The following is a 19,433-nucleotide window of genomic DNA, read 5'->3' as shown; positions in this document are numbered from 1 at the left end:
AAATTTACCTGGCCACCCCCTAAACAGGAAAGAAAAAAATGTATTTGATCTGAGTCTTCTCTCTCTTTCAAAATTTAGAGCCTCAGCTACTAGAGCTTAAACAACACATGTGTCTCCTCCCCCACCCCACTCTCACGCTGTGGGACCATAAAAGCTTTATAGAGCGTAAAACTTTGTTTTAAATGCACCTATCAGCCAGTAAAACTCTTTCCAGCCGCCTGCTTGAGCTGCGTCCCACTGTCTGGTTCAGCTATAAATTCTGGCAGGCAAAGCAGCTTCCTGATCATGCCAGCAGCTCCTGTTGCTATTAGTCCGGGCAGAGGGGCTTTTATACACCAGTAAGGAAGCATAAATAAAAACCTGCCTTCCTTGAGCAGTGAAAAGTATAAACCAGAAACTCCAGTGCTCCAATCCCATTCAGCTAGCTGGTTAGATGGTAAAATAGTTGCAGCTCCTAATGCTGTGACCCCTGGGGCTTGAAGCTTAGATATATCACTCTCAGGATGTCTTTAAAGGGTGAGGTTGACTAGGAGACAGTAGCAGTGCTATCGTGCTCATAGAACAGATGGTTGCCACAACTTATGCCTACAAATACTGTACCCTGTGGTACGTGACTGATGATTCTAAACTCTTACCATTGGTCTCACCTGCAGTGGAGCTTAACATATTCTCAGGATTGCAAGACTGAGGTTTGGTGTCATTGCTAGTTAGAGTGCACAAAATAATGGAGGGAGGGTATTTGACTCTGACTAGTTATAACCAAGGTCTTCTAGTAAATGGACATGGTTGCCTGGAATGATTGGGAGCGATTTGCCTTGAACCCCTCCAGCATCATGTTCAATGTTGAGTTAGCTGCACTACTTGTGCATGGCCTACCAGAGGCATGCTGCTGTAGTAACAGAGCATCAGAGGAGATCACGAAAGAACTGATGCTTTGCTCGCTTTAAAAGAAGAGACACAAATGAAGCCTCCAACTGTGTTGCTTGCCTCTTGTCTCTGCGCAGCTGTTTGCAAACGAGAGCATGCCAGACCACGTTGGCTTTGCTCGTGTGAAGATTAACCTCCTCAATGAGAATGACAACCGCCCCATTTTCAGCCAAGTCCTGTACAACGTCAGCCTGTTTGAGAACGTCACAGTGGGAATCACTGTCTTGAGGGTCCACGTAAGTAGAAACAACCTTGAATTTTCTTAAGTTACAATATGCATTTTATTACATCTTGTCCTCAAAGCTGTGATACGTTGACCCCACCGAATGCACCGCCAATGAAAATGAAAGCTCTGTGCATTGTGCTATCAGAACAAATGGGTCATGGACTGGTCACATCCTGAGTGCAGGATGCTTTTATCTAGTATTCCTGAGGATTGATTATCCCTATTGTGGGTACCACATTCACAACAAGGCAGTCTGAAAAACTGTGTCCAAACATAGTAGGCCTGGCTGGCACAAGGACCACCTAGGGAGTAGCCCTGCCAGCTTCATAGAAGCCCTAGGCACAAGGGTTCTTTGAGGGCATGCTATTGGTAGAGCAAGAGTGGGGGTAGGTGGGCCTGGTGGGTATATCAAGGGCTGGAAGGGGAGCAAGGAGGGCTGAGGTAGAATTGAAATTGTGTGGCCCTACAAAGCTCTGTAGGGGCCTCTATCACAGAATCAGCTATCCTAACCTGTGCTAAATCAGGAGATTTGCAAGATGCCTTCCATTATCCCTACCCTGACACCTCCATCGTTGCAGAGATGAGCCTGGCTCCTGCTCCCCAGTGTGTGGTGCAATACCTAGGCAAAACAGGTGGAGCTAGAGACTGAGAGAAAAAGTATATGCATGTCCCTCTTGTTGGGTTTCAGACCAGAATTAGCTAACAAATATCATTGCCAGAGCAAAGTACGTTCCAAATGACCTCTTGGCTGGTGCTGTGCTGGTGCACAAAGGATATATCTACACTTTGAGCCGAGGGTGAGATTCCCAGCTTGAGGAAACATTTTGTGCTAGCTCCCACCAATGTAGTGTGCTAAATAAGAGTGTAGCCATGGCAGTGTGGGAAGTAGGTGGGGCTAGCCACCCCATGTATATACCTAGGATGTGTGGTGGGCACGTCTTCGGGGTGGCTAGCCCTTCCCTTGCGCTGTCACAGCTACCTTCTATTTTTAGCACAGTAGATTGATGTGAGCTAGTGCAAGTATGTCTCCTCAAGCTGGAAATCAGAGCCCCAGCCAGAAGGGTAGACGTACCTGAGCAGAAAAGTAACTAAAAGGTGGCGAACTGGGTTCTATGCTTCATTTCACCAAATGGAGAACAAGAAAATTAGAAAGGCAAGAAAATGCATTTTCTAGCTTATAAGAAGGAATTATTGATGGCACAGAGTAAACTGACAAACCAGAAAACAAACTCCGTCTTAAAAATTATTTAGAATAGATGTTAATTGCCATTTAGGAAGAATAACATCACTGGAAACTCATGAGTATTTCTGGTTGGTGGGTGCTCCTGTGCTGCTTTAGTTAAACATCCTCTCATATGTGTTTAGTTCTCCTCATTCCATTCCCCAATACATGTTCTCTCCCATCAGCCCCCATACCTCTGGACAGACATACTCCCCTAACACACACACACAGAGATAAGAGAATGAAAGCTCTGACAAAATGATTTGGGGTGTGTAAGTGTGTTTACTCTACAAACAGATGGTGTGAAACTGTACAGAGCCCCTGAGCAGTTCCCATCTGAAAGTTATTAATATTTCAAACAGATGTTTAGCTAGTCAGGCCATCAGACACTAAACAATGAGATTGTTACAGCGTCTTTTTTCCAACTTCCAGCTATGCCAGCATTTTGGAACAAACACTAAATGCCAGGAGTTGAATCTTCTATGATAAATCAGAATGTATGCAATTAGCGTTGAAATCCAGATTGTCCTCCCAGCTGATCCCAAACTTCTAACAACCCTCATAAAATACTACTGCTTCTTGTTATATGAGATGCAGCGCTCTGTATGTGTCAGAAATAGTGTTCACTTAACATGATTGTTCCACCAACTGTCCCACGCTCCTCGCATGGTTCATTTTATTCATGGAGGGCTGCCTTTCATCATGATAAACTACAGTTTTTCAAAGAGTTTCCTGGATACCTGAAGTGGGTGATTATTAAGGACAATTTTTTAAAAATGACCATCTAAATTTAGTGCACATTCCTTACACCTCCCCCAAAAGTACATAAAATGGATTACACATGCAAAAGGCCACTTATGTCTATTATTCCCCATTTTGTGTTTGAAAAATGCCCTTTTGCACAAATGAGCCTATATTTTGTATTTGCAATGGATGCGTGCACAGATTTTGTGGGTACATTTTAAACAGTTAGTTTAAAGGTGTAACTTCTCTAAACTTAAACTCCCCTGTACTTTGAAAGGTAGAGGAAAAACACTTATACAAATGTTCTGGAGAGTAGAAAAAAATGGTCTCCAGGAGATTAACCCTATAGCAGAGATAGTCAGATGCTCGGACTGAGTTTCCAAAAGGATTACCTTCCATCCCAGTTACATCAGCACTGAGCAGCGGTTTCTGGAGGATTAATCTTCAATCATAGATGGTCTTGCACTGAGGGTAATAGTCCCATTGGCATTATCACACTGTCACAGACAGTCTAGCACCAGGACAGTGGTTTCAGAGGGATTGGCCCTTTGTCACAGAGGCCTTATCTACACTAGCATTATCCCTCACGTTCTCCATCTTTGCACTACCACTAATGCAGCCGGTAGCAAGAGCGGAAACACCAGTGTAGATCAGCCTCCAGAATTTAAACCACTGAGTCATCTAACCCTGCTCAGTGGAGATTTGGTTCAGGGTGTCGAGGGAGCAGAAAGGGATGGTTTCAAAATTAGTCCTCAATCCCATCAAAACAGAGAACAGAACATTCATACATTTCAGGGAAATAACAGAAATCTAGATGGATACAAACCTAATACAGAAACCAAGCCACATGTTACAGAATCAATGTGAACAGGAATTCTTTGTGTCTCCTCCTGTCGTCCCAAATTCTGAGGTGATCATCTTATTCAAATAGCTCTGTGTGTCCTCTATGGGCTTCTAAGAGTGAACATAGTAACTTTTCCTCTGTTCACAGCAGCATTCATTGTTTGATGAGTGCATATTCCCTGCCTTGAGTAATGGAGGGCAGTCTCCAGGACCCCGGCGTGCACGTATCAGCCTTTTTCTGGAGATGGCAGAATGGCAGCTGGCGCTGCAGCGCCTAAAGCTTGTTCCAGGCAGAGACATGGACGGCTCCAAAATAGGGGAGGTCTGGGGAACAGGAAATCTCTGATCTTCTGCATGATAAAATAGTGATTAAAAGCCACTTTTCTCTACTTCCAGAGGAGGGGAAGAGTTTACTCCCAACTGCCCTGAAATTCTGGGCTTTCAGCCCACTTTCCCAAGTCCCCAGCCTGACACACCTCCCATCACTGTTATTTAGCTATTTGGGGGTAGGGGTCGGGGAAGAGGAGTTCTTAGTGAGCCAGTAAGAAAATGGAGCCTTCCAATCAAAATGTGCACATGCACAAGTTCCCTACTGCAATTCCCCCTTTCCCTGGACCTCCTCCCTAGGTCTGAACATCTGAAAATGTAAAAGAAAGAGGAAAAAGAGACTTCACTTGTGATGACAAATGGTCAATTGTTTCTGCAGTGTTTGACCTCTAATGTCACTGACAGCAGGGTAACACCGTGGTACCCATATAAATCATCAGTAAGTGCAAGCAGCAGAGAGTCAGAGCCTCCTTTTACTCCCACTCTGTGCTCTCCGCTATCGCTTCCCTGCACAGAGTATGTGCAGGTTCAAATACACGTCTCCACTTGAGGTTCTTGGTGAATGTCTAGCTGCTTTTGCAGACCCCTCACCTCCTCCCCAGTCACCCTGTGACATTGTGCGGTGGTCTAATATTTTGTTTGTGTGTGCTGCACTCTCCTTCTAGTTCACGTTCTCTGACTTCCCTTCCCTCTCCTATCCATCTGTTTAATTCTGTTCACATGATACATGTATCATAAATTCAGGGAATGATTTGCCTGCATGTGAACAGCTGGAAAATACAGGCTTCCTGGAAGCAGCTCCTCAGTGTGCACAGGAACCTGGAACATGCTGGAACGCATGTCCCTCGGGGCATGAAAAATTTCCCTTCAAGAGACCCATTTGTTTATGGAGCTATATTTAAGCGCGGAGAGATATTGGGCCAAATTCCGCCCTGATGGAGCATGCTGTAACCCATTTAAGTCAAGAGAGTTGCTTCCTCTTACAATAGGGCTGAATTTGGCCCATCTTATGAATAGTGCCTGGCTTGAAGGGCAACAATAATAATTATATATAGTGATTTTCATCCAAAGATTTAAAGGTGCTTTTAAAAAGTTGGAGAAGTGGTATGGTCCAAAGAGAGGGCACTGGACTGGGACCCAGGAATGAGGGTTTCTATTCCACACTCAGCCACTGACTTGCTGTGTGACCTTGGACAAGCCACTCCACCTCTGTGCCAGTTTCCCCTGTTGCCCTTTGTCTTGTCAGTTTAGACTGTAAACTCATTGGGTCAGGGATTCTCTCTCACTATGTATTTGTACAGGTCCCAGTACAAAGGGGCCCTGATTTTAGTTGAGGGTTTAGATGCTATTGTAATAGAACACCAAAGTATTGTTTATATTTGTAAACATGCCTCAGTGTGGGTCACAACTAAGAGTGCCAAATCCAGGATGAACTGCTGAGAAATAGGGCAGATACACATCAAGACTGGTAGCTAATCCCCCACAGGATATTCCAAACCAGCAACAAAAGTAAACTTCTGTTTCACCACACTAGCTAACAAAAAGTCATAAAGGCAGTTTTCTCAGGCATTCCAGTTCTTATGTCACCACCAAAAACACTGGATTTAAAGATGAGTGGTTCTTTACAACCAGTCTCATCAAATAAACAGTTCTTCTGATCCCAAAGGACCAGCCACACACCCAGGTCAATTTATAACTTAGATCTTACCCAAAAATCATGCTGATGCTAATCCTTTTGTATCTAAAATCTAAACATTTATTCAAAGAAAGAAAGGTGAGAGTTAAAATAGGTTAAGGGAATCAATTACATACAGTAATGGCAAAGTTCTTGGTTCAGGCTTGTAGCAGTGATGGAATAAACTGCTGGCTTAAGTAAAATCTCTGGAATATATCCACAGCTTGGATGGGTCATTCAATCCTTTGTTCAGAGCTTCAGTTTGTAGCAAAGTTCCTCCAGAGGTCAGAAGCAGGACTGAAGACCAAATGGAGGTGTTTCCAGGGCCTTTTATAGCTTTTGCTATGTGGAAGGCAATCCCATTGTTCTTACTGTGGAAAATTACAGCAACAAGATGGAGTTTGGTGTCACATGGGCAAGTCGCATATTCATGCCCAATTTTGCTCAGTCATTGCAGGAAGCCATTACCTATATTCCAGACAGTACAGAACAAGTCCACTCAGTGTAGATGGGTCTCCCCCACGGTCCACTGTCAGTTAAGTGTCCTTTTGACAGGCCACTCTGAATAGTTGCTCCAAGATGTGCTGGCTAACTACTTCATGGGCGTTACCCCAGGAGCAAACATCTGAAATCCAGGAACAGAGCCACTATTCATAACTTCAAATACAAAAATGATACATGCATAGAGATAACATAATCATAACCAGCAAATCATAACCTTTTCATAGACACCCCACATGACTACCATTGCACAAGATTTGTTGCAATTTATAACAGTGGTTGCAACAATGATTTATACGGTTATATTTTAATCAGATAATGTTGCAGTATTCATTATACAAGTGGGGAAACGGAGGCACAAAAGGTTAAGTGAGCTGACAAAGACCACAACGTGGCAGAGCGAGGAAGAGAGCCCAGTGAATTATCAGGGAATTATCCCCTGGACCATGCTGCCTCTTACAAACTTGGGAGACTGAGCCTCAGCCATTTACAATAATAATGTATTTTTGAATTGGACCTTACTTTGGGCATGTAATTTTGCATCTGCACATTTGTTCATGGATCTTCTTGGCCATTCAATACTTTTGTAAATTTATGAGTGCTATTTATTGCAAGCAACAGATTGCACTTGCAAAAATTGAGGCTTTGTTTGAAAGAGAAACTCAAAATCTCCGTACCACTTCTGCATTAAAATATTTAACAAAGGGCAAAATTTGCAGTGATGAGCTATGTTGTGAGAGATGAGACTGGAAACCAAAGTGTTCTGTTCTCCCCCCATTGAGGGCTTCAATTATTCCCATCCATCCTTCTCACTAACTAAAAGTTTGGAAACCAGTATTCTTTAGAGGTTCTGAGCACCCAGAGCTCTTATTGACTTCAAGTAGACTGCTCAGCCCTTCTGAAAATAAGGCTGGGGAGGTGGGGGGGAGGCGGGTTTCAGAGGTTAATGTGACTACAGAGACCTGCCCTGGCATGGTTACTCAGGATACCTGCATGATGAACATGTGTGTGTGTGTGTGTGAGAGAGAGAGAGAGACGGCAACATCCATTTTCCCACTCCATCCTTTTTCCATTTTAAATTCTATTCTTTTTAAAAATCTTTTTTAAAAGGTCTCGTTTGAAAAGAAAATTAGCTTCCTTTGTTACACTAGATGTGGCCCTTTTGGGGGGGCTCCCCTTCCAGGCTACCTCTGGGGAGAAGTATACAGCTGAAAATGTCGACAGTGCAGAAATAGTGATGTGCCCTGTATCATTTGCACATGATTTCTAGTTGTATAACTTCCCTCCTTACCACCTTCATAACTCCTGAAAATAACCACTTTACAAACACCAGCAACAAAACAAAGGGGGAGATTGGCCAAACAATTCCTAGCACTTGGTCCCGGGTGTCAAAGGACCCCCCTTGATTTAGGGAACTGTATTTGTTCTCAGCACTCTTGCTTCTTGGAGGCATGAAGTTATACCAGACCACCTTGCTCAAGAAGTGTGAAATTCCTGCTCTGACCTTTTCTGTTATGTTATTAAAAGGTTTCATGGTCAGTTGTTTCAGGGAAAAAAAGCCCACTTCAATATCTAATGGTGGCTAGGACAGAACCTACCAATCCTTGTAGCTTAGGGACTGGACAGCTGACTCTGCTTACACACTTTGCTTTGCTCCTTTGTCACTGGATGTAGCACTGCATTTCAGTCTAACTCATTGTCCCAGTGTACAACTTTTCACAAAGGAGCACAGTTTAAGGGCAGACAGACAAAGAAGTCCGTATGCTGGGTAGAGAGACTTGCTGGAACGTGCAGTGGGAGAGAGCAGAAACAGTCCCAGCACGATGGATGGAAGCATGCACTTTAAAATAGGGGTTGTGAGTGAGCCTGGTGAGTCTGCTGTGTATGAGCAAAAAGAACGAGGAGTACTTGTGGCACCTTAGAGACTAACAAATTTATTTGGGCATCCGATGCATGCAGTGGAAAATACAGTAGGCAGATAGATAGATACAGAGAACATGAAAAATGGGAGTTGCCGTACCAACTCTAGCAAGACTAATCAGTTAAGGTGGGCTATTAGCAGAAAAAAAAAACATTTGTAGTGATAATCAGGATGGCCCATTTCAAACAGTTGACAAGAAGGTATGAGCAACGATAGGGGGAAAATTAGCATGGGGAAATTTTTAGTTTGTGTAACAACCCATCCTCTCCCAGTCTTTATTGAAGCCTAATTTGATGATGTCCAGTTTGCAAATTAATTCCAGTTCTGTAGTTTCTCATTGGAGTCTGTTTTTGAAGGTTTTTTTGTTGAAGAATTGCAACTTTTGAGTCTGTAACTGAGTGTCCGGGAGGTTGAAGTGTTCTCCAACTGGTTTTTGAATGTTATAATTCTTAAAGTCTGATTTGTGTCCATTTATTCTTTTGCATAGAGACTGTCCGGTTTGGCCAATGTACATGGCAGAGGGGCATTGCTGGCACATGATGTCATATATCACATTGGTAGATGTGCAGGTGAATGAGCCCCTGATGGTATGGCTGATGTGGTTAGGTCCTACAATGAAGTCCCTTGAATAGATCTGTGGACAGGGCTGGCAATGGGCTTTGTTGCAAGGATAGGTTCCTGGGTTAGTGTTTTTTGTTGCGTGGTGTGTGGTTGCTGGTGAATATTTGCTTCAGGTTTGAGGCCTATCTGTAAGCGAGGACTGGCCTGTCTCCCAAGATCTGTGAGAGTGAGAGATCATCCTTCAGGATAGATTATAGATCCTTGATAATGCTCTGGAGAGGTTTTAATTGGAGGCTGAAGGTGATGGCTAGTGGCATTCTGTTACTTTCTTTGTTGGGACTGTCCTGTAGTAGGTGATTTTTGGATACTCTTCTGGCTCTGTCAATCTTTTTCTTCACTTCAGCAGGAGGGTATTGTAGTTTTGAGAATGACTGATAGAGTTCTTGTCGGTGTTTGTCTCTGTCTGAGGTATTGGAGCAAATGCGGTTGTATCTTAGAGCTTGACTGTAGACAATGGATCGTATGATGTGGTCTGGATGAAAGCTGGAGGCATGTAGGTAAGTATAGCGGTCAGTAGGTTTCTGGTATAGGGTGGTATTTATGTGTATGAGTGAGAGCACCAGGTTACAGGCACTAGACAGCACCAGCTTGGGAACAGTTTTGCTCCATATAGGGGGTTCTGCAGAAGCAGTGAAGAGAGCTCTCTAGTTGTAGCCCTCCTCTCAGGTAAGGACAAGGGAAGACAGACTTAACTACTGGCCTCTGCTTGCTCTGTGTCATGTGAAAACCAGCTGTGCAGGCTGTGAGAATACCAGATGATAGGCTTGTACAATGACCAGAGTTGCATGTGGGTCTGTGCCCCTCAGGCTGCAAACAGGGTATTACATATAGTCCCAGGACCAAATCATTGAAATTTCTTCAAAACAACAGCAAGGCTCATAACCATCAATACAGAAGAGGGCACGTGTGAGTAATGGTATTGTGACCACTCTCAAAGCAATTCCCAGCCTTCTTTACTCCTGCGTGTGTATAGCAAGAAGCCGGGCAGGGGAGTATCTTCCAAGCCCTGCCCTTCCCAGCTCTGAATCTGTGAATGGATAGACTGGAGGTGGGGAGGTGAATTGATAGACTAGAAAAAATTCCCAAGACATGAGCAGCTGTAACATCAAAGAGAGGCACGTAGATAGACCAGATAGGAGGATATATCCATTGAAGAGAGGAATAGCTCAATAAATAGAGGAAAGAGGGGTAGGTAAAACTGAATGGCCAGAAATCCAAAACTCCATCAAATATCAGCCCAAGCCTTACAGAACACAAGTTATAGCGCAAATGGCAAATTCCCCATACCTGATGTACTGTATATAGTAGAGGACACTCAGTGTATGGAAGGAGAGAGAGAATCAGTGGATGATGGAGCACAGCAGCCCTTAGAGGAGCAGAATGACAAGTCTTGGTAGTGTGGAATGTAAGATCCCAGAGCCCTTGATGGGCTCCCTATGGGAAGAGAAGTGACACTGTGAACATGGGCATTGGATGAGAATTGACCTCTGGCCCCTTGATGCTCCTCCCTCTGCCTTTTGTGGAAGCTACCTCCAGAAGGTGCAGTGAAGGGGTTTTCACAGGTGGAAACTAGGGGCTGTTTAGGATAAGCTATGGAGTAAAGTGTCTGGAGGTATCTAATGGTAAAGCACAGATCCCTTTCTGACCCATCCAAGATTTGGGGAAGCGGGGGAGGAGAAGTGTTTTGCCACCAGATGGCATTATCTGAAGGAGGCCCTTTTCAGTGGTGAAAGGGGGAACTAGAGCTTCTGGCAAAGATGAGGATATGATATGAGGAAGTCATAAAAGAACAGGACATATCTCTGCTTCAATTAACCTACACTGTCTAGACAATTCCTTCAGAGAGAGGAGGAGTGGCAAGAGCCCTTTCTGTGTCTCCACATCTTTCCTGGCTATCTCTTCTGTGGTACATGTATATGGCTCTCATCTGACCTGAGAGATTAGCAGATGGATGCAGTAGAAAGTGTGGGAAAAGAAGCAATGTGTCCATCTGAACTTATGAAATAACCTAGGTACTCTCCTTGGTTTTGCTCCTATGCAATGAAGAGGACCAGTGTTTCTCTCGATAGTATTGTCTCTGAGATAGAAGCTATGTGGATGCATCTGTGGTTGGTGCTTTAAGGGCAATTGACCCTTTTCTTTCTCTTGCATGTAAGCAAAAATAAAATATGTGAAAGAGCAGAGGAGGGTGGTAACAGTGTGGGATTGTCAGACTGGCCCTTCTGGATGCCAAGTCCAAGAGTTCAAACAGCAGCCAGCAGTCCATTGCCAAGCGGATGAGACTGCAGTGCTGTACTGTTGTGCTAAGTCACAGAGCTGTCTAGGTCTCAGCGGAGGACACTGATAAATCGCTCCTGCCATTGTTTGAGGATCTGAGTGTATGTCCACGCTTAAAATATGTTGCAACAGCCCCACTGTCGCACTTCACTGTAGACACTACAGCGATGGGAATGGTTCTCCCATAGCTGTAGTTAATCCACCTCCCTGAGAGGCTGTAGCTAGGCCGATAGAAGAATTCTTCCGTTGACCTAGCGCTGTCTACACCGGGACTTATGTCAGCATAGCTACATCTCTGAGAGGTGTGGATTTTTCACACCCTGGAGCGATGTAGCTATGCTGATATACGTTTTCCACGTAGACCAGCTCAGCTCACTTGTCCAGTATAGCAGGAGTATGGTGCCCCTCAGAGTTTCTTTTTCTTTTTTTTTCACTCCTATTGCTGATCTTTTTGACCTTGAAGCTGCAGATCCAAATTTTAGTGTGAAGAGAAACTGGGCAGTTTTAATCCATTCGGCTCTGAACCTGTGGATCGTACCACTAGTGCCCTGCTCTGTGGATAGTGCTGCTTTCAGAGGCTGGGATCCTGATCCCTGGTACTGCTAAGCTTCTATTCAGCTGCCTAGACTATTGCCTTGCTATACCACTGCTTTCAGTCACTGAGGTTGTTTGCAGTAGCCTTTTTTCCTGACAATTTCCCTCTGTTGCTACCACTGCTTCAGCTCCGCACGTGGGAGCAATGATGGGAGTGCTAGTGTAGCACACCCACTAGCATTTTAACCACCGTATTGTCCCAGAGCTGTCTAGATGAGACAGTGGCTAGAGTTCCAATCATGAATCTGTATTAGTGCTCCCTCTGTTGCTAACACTGTTTGAGCTGCACTGGTAGCAACAGTGGGGTGTAAGGGGTTCGTGTATACAAACCCTGTCCCAACACTAGTACCCTGGTGTGAATAGGAGTACCAACCTTCCTCTGTGTGATTATTTCTACTTTAATGGATTTCCTATTCTTCCCTCTCGTTAAGTCCACAGTTGTTCCTTTTGTATGGTCAAGAACTCTAGGCCATTCCTCTCTGGTCCATGGCTCTTATACATGGAACAGAGGATGTGGAAACACAGATAAAACTCCAGTCCTGGTAAGTGCAGATTCCCTACTCCCATCCTGTGCCTCTTGTTTCATGAATGAGAAGAGCTTTGAGTAGAAAATAATTAGTCACATAACAAACCTGCCTTTGATACATTCATGTAAGACATCACTATTCAGTCAGTCAGGAATTGCCAGGAGCTGGAACCAATCAGGCTCTTCCTCTCTAAAGTTAGGGATGTACAGAATGGCCTAATTTGCATCTTGTTAGGATTTGACAGTAGCATTAGCAAAGCCTACAGGAATGGGGAATGGATGTAAGGAAGCCTATAGGAGATGAGAATTAATGTCTAGGGAGGTGTTATTAAGACTCTCATTTCCTTAAGATCTGCACAGTTGACTCTATCTGAAAAATGCTGATAACTGAAATATTTAAAACTGAGATGAACCAATGAAGTTTGTTTTTAACTCAACATGCATTCAATTTGCCTAGCCTTAAATAGTCTGCAGAGAAACGATTCCACAGGAAAGCATTATTTCATATGATAGCATTGAGTCCAGGATCTCTCTCTAGGCTTTTTAGGCTGTTTAGGCTCAGATCAGTTGCTTTAGGCTGCCTGAATCAGCTGGTACCAGAGTAAGTCAGCTGACTTGCTCTTTAAGCCTCCAGGAACTCTGCTGTGTATTCTCCACTCAGGCCATGGCTACACTGGCGCTTTACAGCGCTGCAATATACAGCGCTGTAAAGCCTCAATGTAAACAGTGCCGCAGCGCTGGGAGCGCAGCTCCCAGTGCTGCAAACTACACCCGCAGAGGATGTGGAGTACATGCAGCGCTGGGAGAGCTCTCTCCCAGCGCTGGCGCTGCGACCACACTCGCACTTCAAAGCGCTGCTGTGGCAGCACTTTGAAGTGCAAGTGTAGCCATACCCTGAGCCTATGTTTTCTTCTTAGTCAAAAAATAACGACAAGTTGAGAGAAATTACTCTGGAAAAGTGAGAAGATGTGTTACAATGACAGAGCAGGAGCTTCAGTGCCCCTCCTCCTTCACCTCAGTTTGGTATCAGAGGGGTAGCCGTGTTAGTCTGGATCTGTAAAAGCAGCAAAGAATCCTGTGGCACCTTATAGACTAACAGACGTTTTGGAGCATGAGCTTTCATGGGTGCATCTGACGAAGTGGGTATTCACCCACGAAAGCTCATGTTCCAAAACGTCTGTTAGTCTATAAGGTGCCACAGGATTCTTTGCTGCTTTCACTTCAGTTTGTTACTGCTCTTTTTGAAACAATACGCAGGAATCTTACAGTCATGGCCCCAAACTGTACATTTTACAATAGATGCACTGTGGTGTTTTGGACTGTTCCTATAGAGAAAACTAATGTATAGAAACATAGGAATTGCCGTACCAGATCATACCAGCATTCAGACCAGTAATCCATCCGGTCCTTTAAGTTGTGTCTGACACTGGCCAGAACCAGATGCTTCAGAGGAAAATGCAAATCACTTCACAGAGGATACTTAAGGAATGATCTGTCCTTAGGGGAAGTTTATTTTTAGTCCTTTCACTTAAAGGTTGGTTTATGTCCCGAAGCATGAGAGCTCACCTTTCCAAACTTTTAGGGATTTTTTACAACAAGGCTCTGCTAATGTAATTCTGGATGTTCTTATTATCCATGTAAATGTCCGGTAACTTTTTGAATTCTGCTAAGGTCTTGGCCTCAAGGATAACTTGTGGCAAAGAATTCCAAAGGCTAATTCTAAAAGATGTTTTAGTTATTGGACTTGATGTATAAATGACATTCTAGAGCCTGTGTTAAGCAGGAAGTCAGACTTAATGATCATGATGGTCCCTTCTGGTCTTAAAACCTATGAATCTAGAATAATGTTTTATATTTAAACAGTAAAAAGCATTCATTTTTTCAGTTTTAAATGTACTGTCTTTCAGCATAATTAACTGTTGCTTTGCTCTTGTATTACAAAAAAAGGATAAACAGAAATGCCAGATAAATCACCTTTATGCCATTCATTATTTTATATACCTTCATCATAGCCCTTCAGATTCAATACGTCTCCAAATAGTCCCAAGCTTTTAAAACTCTTTTCATGAAAAAGTTTTCCATGTATCTAATTATTCTCCCACTTATCACTGACACCATTCTATTTCAGTTATATCTCATTTGAAGCACAGTGGCCAGAATGGAAAATTAGTGTTCCATGGGAGGGTATCGTATTGATTCCTATAATGGCATTCTAATATTTTCAGTATTTATTTTCTGACCCATTCCTCCTGCATCCCAACATTCCACTGGTTTTTGACAGCTGCTGCACATTCAGCAGTGGCACATTTTATTGAGCTGTCCACAATGATGCCTAGATCCTTTCTTGAGTTGTTGCAGTTAATAGAAGCCAGTGAAGTGTATGAATAGTTCAAAGTATTCTCTTAAGTTCACATCGCCTTGAATTTGCCAACATTGAACTTCCTCTGCCCTTATGCTATCTGTTCACGCTGGCTTCCTCTGAAAGTTCCTCACCTTCCGATCCGGAGAAACCTAAATAATTTTGTGCTACCTGTAACTTTTGCTACCTCACTGCTTAAATTAATAACTGCATTAAACAGGTCTGGTCCTAGTACAGAGCTTTGGGGTACCTCACTCTTCTTGTTTTACTCCTTGCGTAGACCCCCCCCCCCTTAATGTGCTCCACATCCTTCCAGCATGCAGGCATGTAATCTGCTACACCCTCCCTCATACCAGTGTCTGAATGTACCCACACTCAGACGCTACCTGGACTCATGTTTACATATATACCTTTCTCCATGTTCACACTCATATTCGCTCTCTCATACGTGTATGTTCCCCCATACTTGAAATACACACCTGCTCAGCTGCCCATATTCTCTAATTTCTTTCCCCCCGATCCCCCCCCCCCCCGCCACATAACCCTCTCCCAATATCTGCATATAGTTGGGAGACGCCTTGTTAGAATGATCCTAACGCAGTAAATGTGCTAATTAAGCTTTCTTTGCTCCCCTCATTATGGCATCTTTAATTCGGTTGACAAAGTCTCTCCCTTTTACCATTTCGGCCATCACTTTTCTTCTGCCTCTTCAATCTCCCTTTGGCCTCTCACCAGGGACAAGGAAATCGATCCCAGTCCAATTTTTTTCTTTTCTTTCCAGCCAGCTGTAAAAGCCAGTCAACAAAAAAGTAATAATGTAGTCATCCCACACTGGGAAAGAGAGCACCAGACATCAATAAACTCATATTTAAAATGCAAATCACTTTCTCAATCAGCTGTCAGTCTGCTATCGGTTCTTGCTTCCTGACAGCTGCATAAGGGGCTTTTGTGACTTGGTGCTGGGGTCTGCAGGGGGCTAGCGCAGTCTTAAACCCCTGTAAATACCTTCCCCAGGGATTTGTTCTGTCCAGCAATCTCAGCTTGGTGACTGAAAAGTAAATAAGGCACAGTTTAGCAAATGGGAACATGTCTGCTGGATGTCAGCTATTCCTGCAAGTGGGCTTGATTCAATGGACTTTTCTTGTTATGTTTTTGCTGCTACTCCATCTCCTGTCGTCCCAGATTCTGATCCAAGGTTTCATCTGTTCTCAAGCAAACACAGAAACATACACTTCCAGGGCTGCTGCCAGTGCCACTCTGCACTCCAAACCAGAGGCCTTCTGTAATCAGGTTTAGCACTCTTAAGGTGGTTCAAATCTCCCTTTCATTTGGGAAGGGGGAATCACACCTCCCTTTCTGATATCACACCTCCCTTTCTGATATCACATGCATCTCCATTACTGTCTTTGTTCAACATCACTCCCAAAAACACATGTAAGGAAAATCTCTGGTTGGTGTGAGCTGGCGATTATATCTCAGGAAATTGTGAGGTATAGCAGGTAGAAATAGTATAGGATGCTAAGTACTACACATAACAATACCATTCTGCAGGTAAAAGTCCTAGCAGATGGGCTAGGCGTAGTCTGTCTGCTTCTGAGCTGAACCTGTGGTCTGGAGTGTCGCTAGGGTTTCATTGGATCTTTTCCACTGTGCTGTTTCCCCCTAGGTTTTTTCCCCTCAGCAAGGTTTGCTCCTGTCTCACAGGACAATAATGTGGTGTATTGGTCCTTTGAGATCTTAAGAGAAGCCTCTGGGGCCAGCACTACCCCATTCCATGGTTTTGTGGAAGATTACTGTGAAATGGAGAATGTGACCACTGAGGGAGAAGTGTTTTCAGGAGGGCAGTTGGAATTTGGGAAGAAATCCCACACGGCTGTTTCTCTTCAGGGCCTGAGACAACAGTTCTCATGCACAGAGTGGTGGGCTGGAGTTCTCTTCACTCCTGAGGGCCTTCTGGGAGCTGTAGTTCCTGGGGCTGCTGGGACTGTGATTAAGAGTTTGGCAAAGCAAGATGGGAAAGGGCAGGTTATTTAAGAAGCTCCCTCCCCTCAGAATAAGGAGAGACTTGCAGAGACCTAAGAGGTCTCTCCCAGAAGAAGGGGATGTCACTCATTTGATCTGCTAGTTTGATGTATTATTATTCTTATCTGGGGAGAAAGGACCTGTTCAGCAAACTAGGGCAAGACCTGCCAACTCAAAAGGGCTAGAATAGAAAAACGTTGACAGGGAAGTTCTTATTTATCTTTGGGAGACAACCCCGGAGATATGGTCTTTGTTTTCTTGGACCTGCTTGACTCTCCAGCAAGGAGCAGCCTCAGCCTTTTTCACTGCAGCTTGTGCCTCTGCAGCATCTTGTCACCAGGGGGCCGGATGCTGTTCCTTGCTACTTCCACTTGTGTGATACTCTGCTGCTGTTGACTCAGCACTGAGCTTGAGATGAAACTTGGCTCTCTTGCTCATTGCTATCAGGGAGCTAGGTTCCTCCATATCCCATGCTGTTGATAAGATCACTGCATTGAGTATGTTTTGGGAAGTTGCTTGGCATACTCTATTTCCAGGCTATGGAACTTCCACTCCTTTTTTGTGTTCACCAAATTTTTTTTTTGCCTGAAACTAGGTTCTTTCTGCCTCTTGGGTGCATCACAGCTTCAAGACTCTTAATCTCTGGGTGCCTGAGCACTAGGAATACTGAAGTGACTGGGTCACTCTCTGGGAGGATAGTTAGCTTGCCTTTCCTTGAGTTTGCAGATGAATATTCGACTCTAGAAGTTACAGAAAGTAGAGAGAATCAGCAGTATGATGGAAAAATAACTTCACTCCGTAAATGGGTGGGTGAAAAATGAAATTCAGTGCAGAAAGGCTTGTAATCATGAGTCTCTGCTTTAGGGAAATGAGTGCTCTTTTGGCATTTGTATGGAAGAATGGAAATTGGATGGGAGAGAACCTATTCTCTGACTCCCCTACCACCTAGGAGGCTTTCTTATTGTTTAGGACTGAAGTGTAGTACAACATCTCCTATACACATATAGGTAATGATATCTAGTAGCACAACATTCCCTGACACCATGATGGCACGTAGAGTGATGAAAGATCAGGTATAAGGCAGTGCACCTTCAGCTGTATAGTGACCCAAACATCATGCATAAGAGTTGGAAGACAGAATTTGTCTTGTTCCTTTTTGTACTATAGGTAGACAAGGAATTTACTCATATTCAGTGGAAATTGTTGGGGAGTGTGGATGTGAAGAACATAATTGGTAAGGGCATGGGAGACTAACCATCAGGGGTGATGGGGTGTGCTTTAGGTGCAAGGCCTGGGGTAGCTAGGACTGGGGTGAAGGTGTGTGTGGTTAAGGACCATAGCATATAATTTAAAGCCCAATGCGGGATGATAAAAAAATCCTGATGTGTTATGGAAGGTAGCTGGATTACCTGTAACAGGGTAGAGAGGAGAAGGATGAGGATTTGTGCTTGCAGACTGGAGATAGGGTGGAATGGATATAATAGACTAGCTTTCAGGTAGCATCAAAAGCTCAGGCATGTAAACTGGTTTTACATGTTTTTCTCCTGTCAGAGTGAACCCGTGGAAACCTCTTGGATAGGGCAGCCTAAGTCCTCTGCTGCAAACAGGAAAAATTGAGGTGTGGGAATGGGTTGGGAGGGGCTGTTCTGTTCAGATGTCCTCTGAGCCCTGTTCTTCCCCCTCCCACCACCTCTTCTATCCTTTCTGCCCTGCTCTCTTCTCCACTGGCATCTTAATTGCTCTCATTGTTCTCAATCCCCCTGAGTCCTGAGGCTCCAGCTGTGCTTAAACAGAACAAAATCTCTTCCAATTTCCCCACCGTTTAAAAGAAAATTGAATTCTTTATCTGCGATAGGAGAGAGAAACGGCAAACATGTGAAACAGTAAATAGTTAAGTAATCAAAGAAGTGATTCCAAATTGTCTGGAAAGTTAAATGCATTTTTTTTTTATTGTTATTTGGTCAAGCCCCTTGTTCTTTTAAAATATTCTTATCAATTCATCTTGGTAAATAAAGTGAAGGGGGAGACAGAGAGAGAGGGAAAAAGAGGAATTACTAGGTAGCAAGATGATTGACGGATCTGAAGTTCTCGTCTGTCTGTCAGGGCCCAGTGCTCTTTGGTTGTGTTTATCTCTTTAATCTAAATATCAATCCATAAAACCGAAATGGGATGGAATAGGAATCATGACAGCCCAAGCGCTAAAGAGAGAGACACTTATTGCAGCCTTCGCAGCCGCCATGTGTCCTGATGGAGCTGTCAGGATAAATACACACTTTCACAGTGCATAGGCAGAAAAAAAATGAGAAGGGAAAAGGAATGAAACAAACCAACAAACACACATTTGCACTTGTCCAAATTATATCCTTTAAAAAACAAACAAGTGAACAGGAGTCACTCATTGGAGTTTGCTCCCCATTATTATTTTTTGCTGTGCTGGTAGTTTGGGAACAGCTGAGAGTTGAAAGGAGTTCTTGTTGAAGGAGAGGTGTTGCTCTGTTTTGGGCTGTTGGTGGGCTAAAAATTACCAAAACCCAGGCTTCACAAATACAAGTAACAGTGCTATATGGCAGTAATAATCTTTCAATAGATTTTCTTCATCCAGATTTATCTGTCTCATTGCCCTGCACTAGGCCTACTGTAGGATTACC

At 43.8% G+C, this 19,433-nt stretch overlaps 1 protein-coding gene across 1 annotated transcript in view; it reads left to right on the top strand.

The window, feature by feature from the left end:
* The window catches only part of CDH23 (cadherin related 23), a 561,993-nt gene that overhangs the window by 330,695 nt on the left and 211,865 nt on the right, over positions 1-19,433 (top strand). Inside the window, exon 13 of the mRNA XM_050959265.1 lies at positions 1,005-1,163. Within this exon, the coding sequence (XP_050815222.1) occupies positions 1,005-1,163 (159 nt within the window). The remainder of the gene's footprint in view (positions 1-1,004; positions 1,164-19,433) is intronic.

The sequence above is a fragment of the Gopherus flavomarginatus genome, chromosome 6 (assembly GCF_025201925.1).
Source record: "Gopherus flavomarginatus isolate rGopFla2 chromosome 6, rGopFla2.mat.asm, whole genome shotgun sequence".
Taxonomy (NCBI): Eukaryota; Metazoa; Chordata; order Testudines; family Testudinidae; genus Gopherus; species Gopherus flavomarginatus.
The sequence above is the reverse complement of the archived record's forward strand: the minus strand, read 5'-3'. Positions and strand labels throughout refer to the sequence as shown.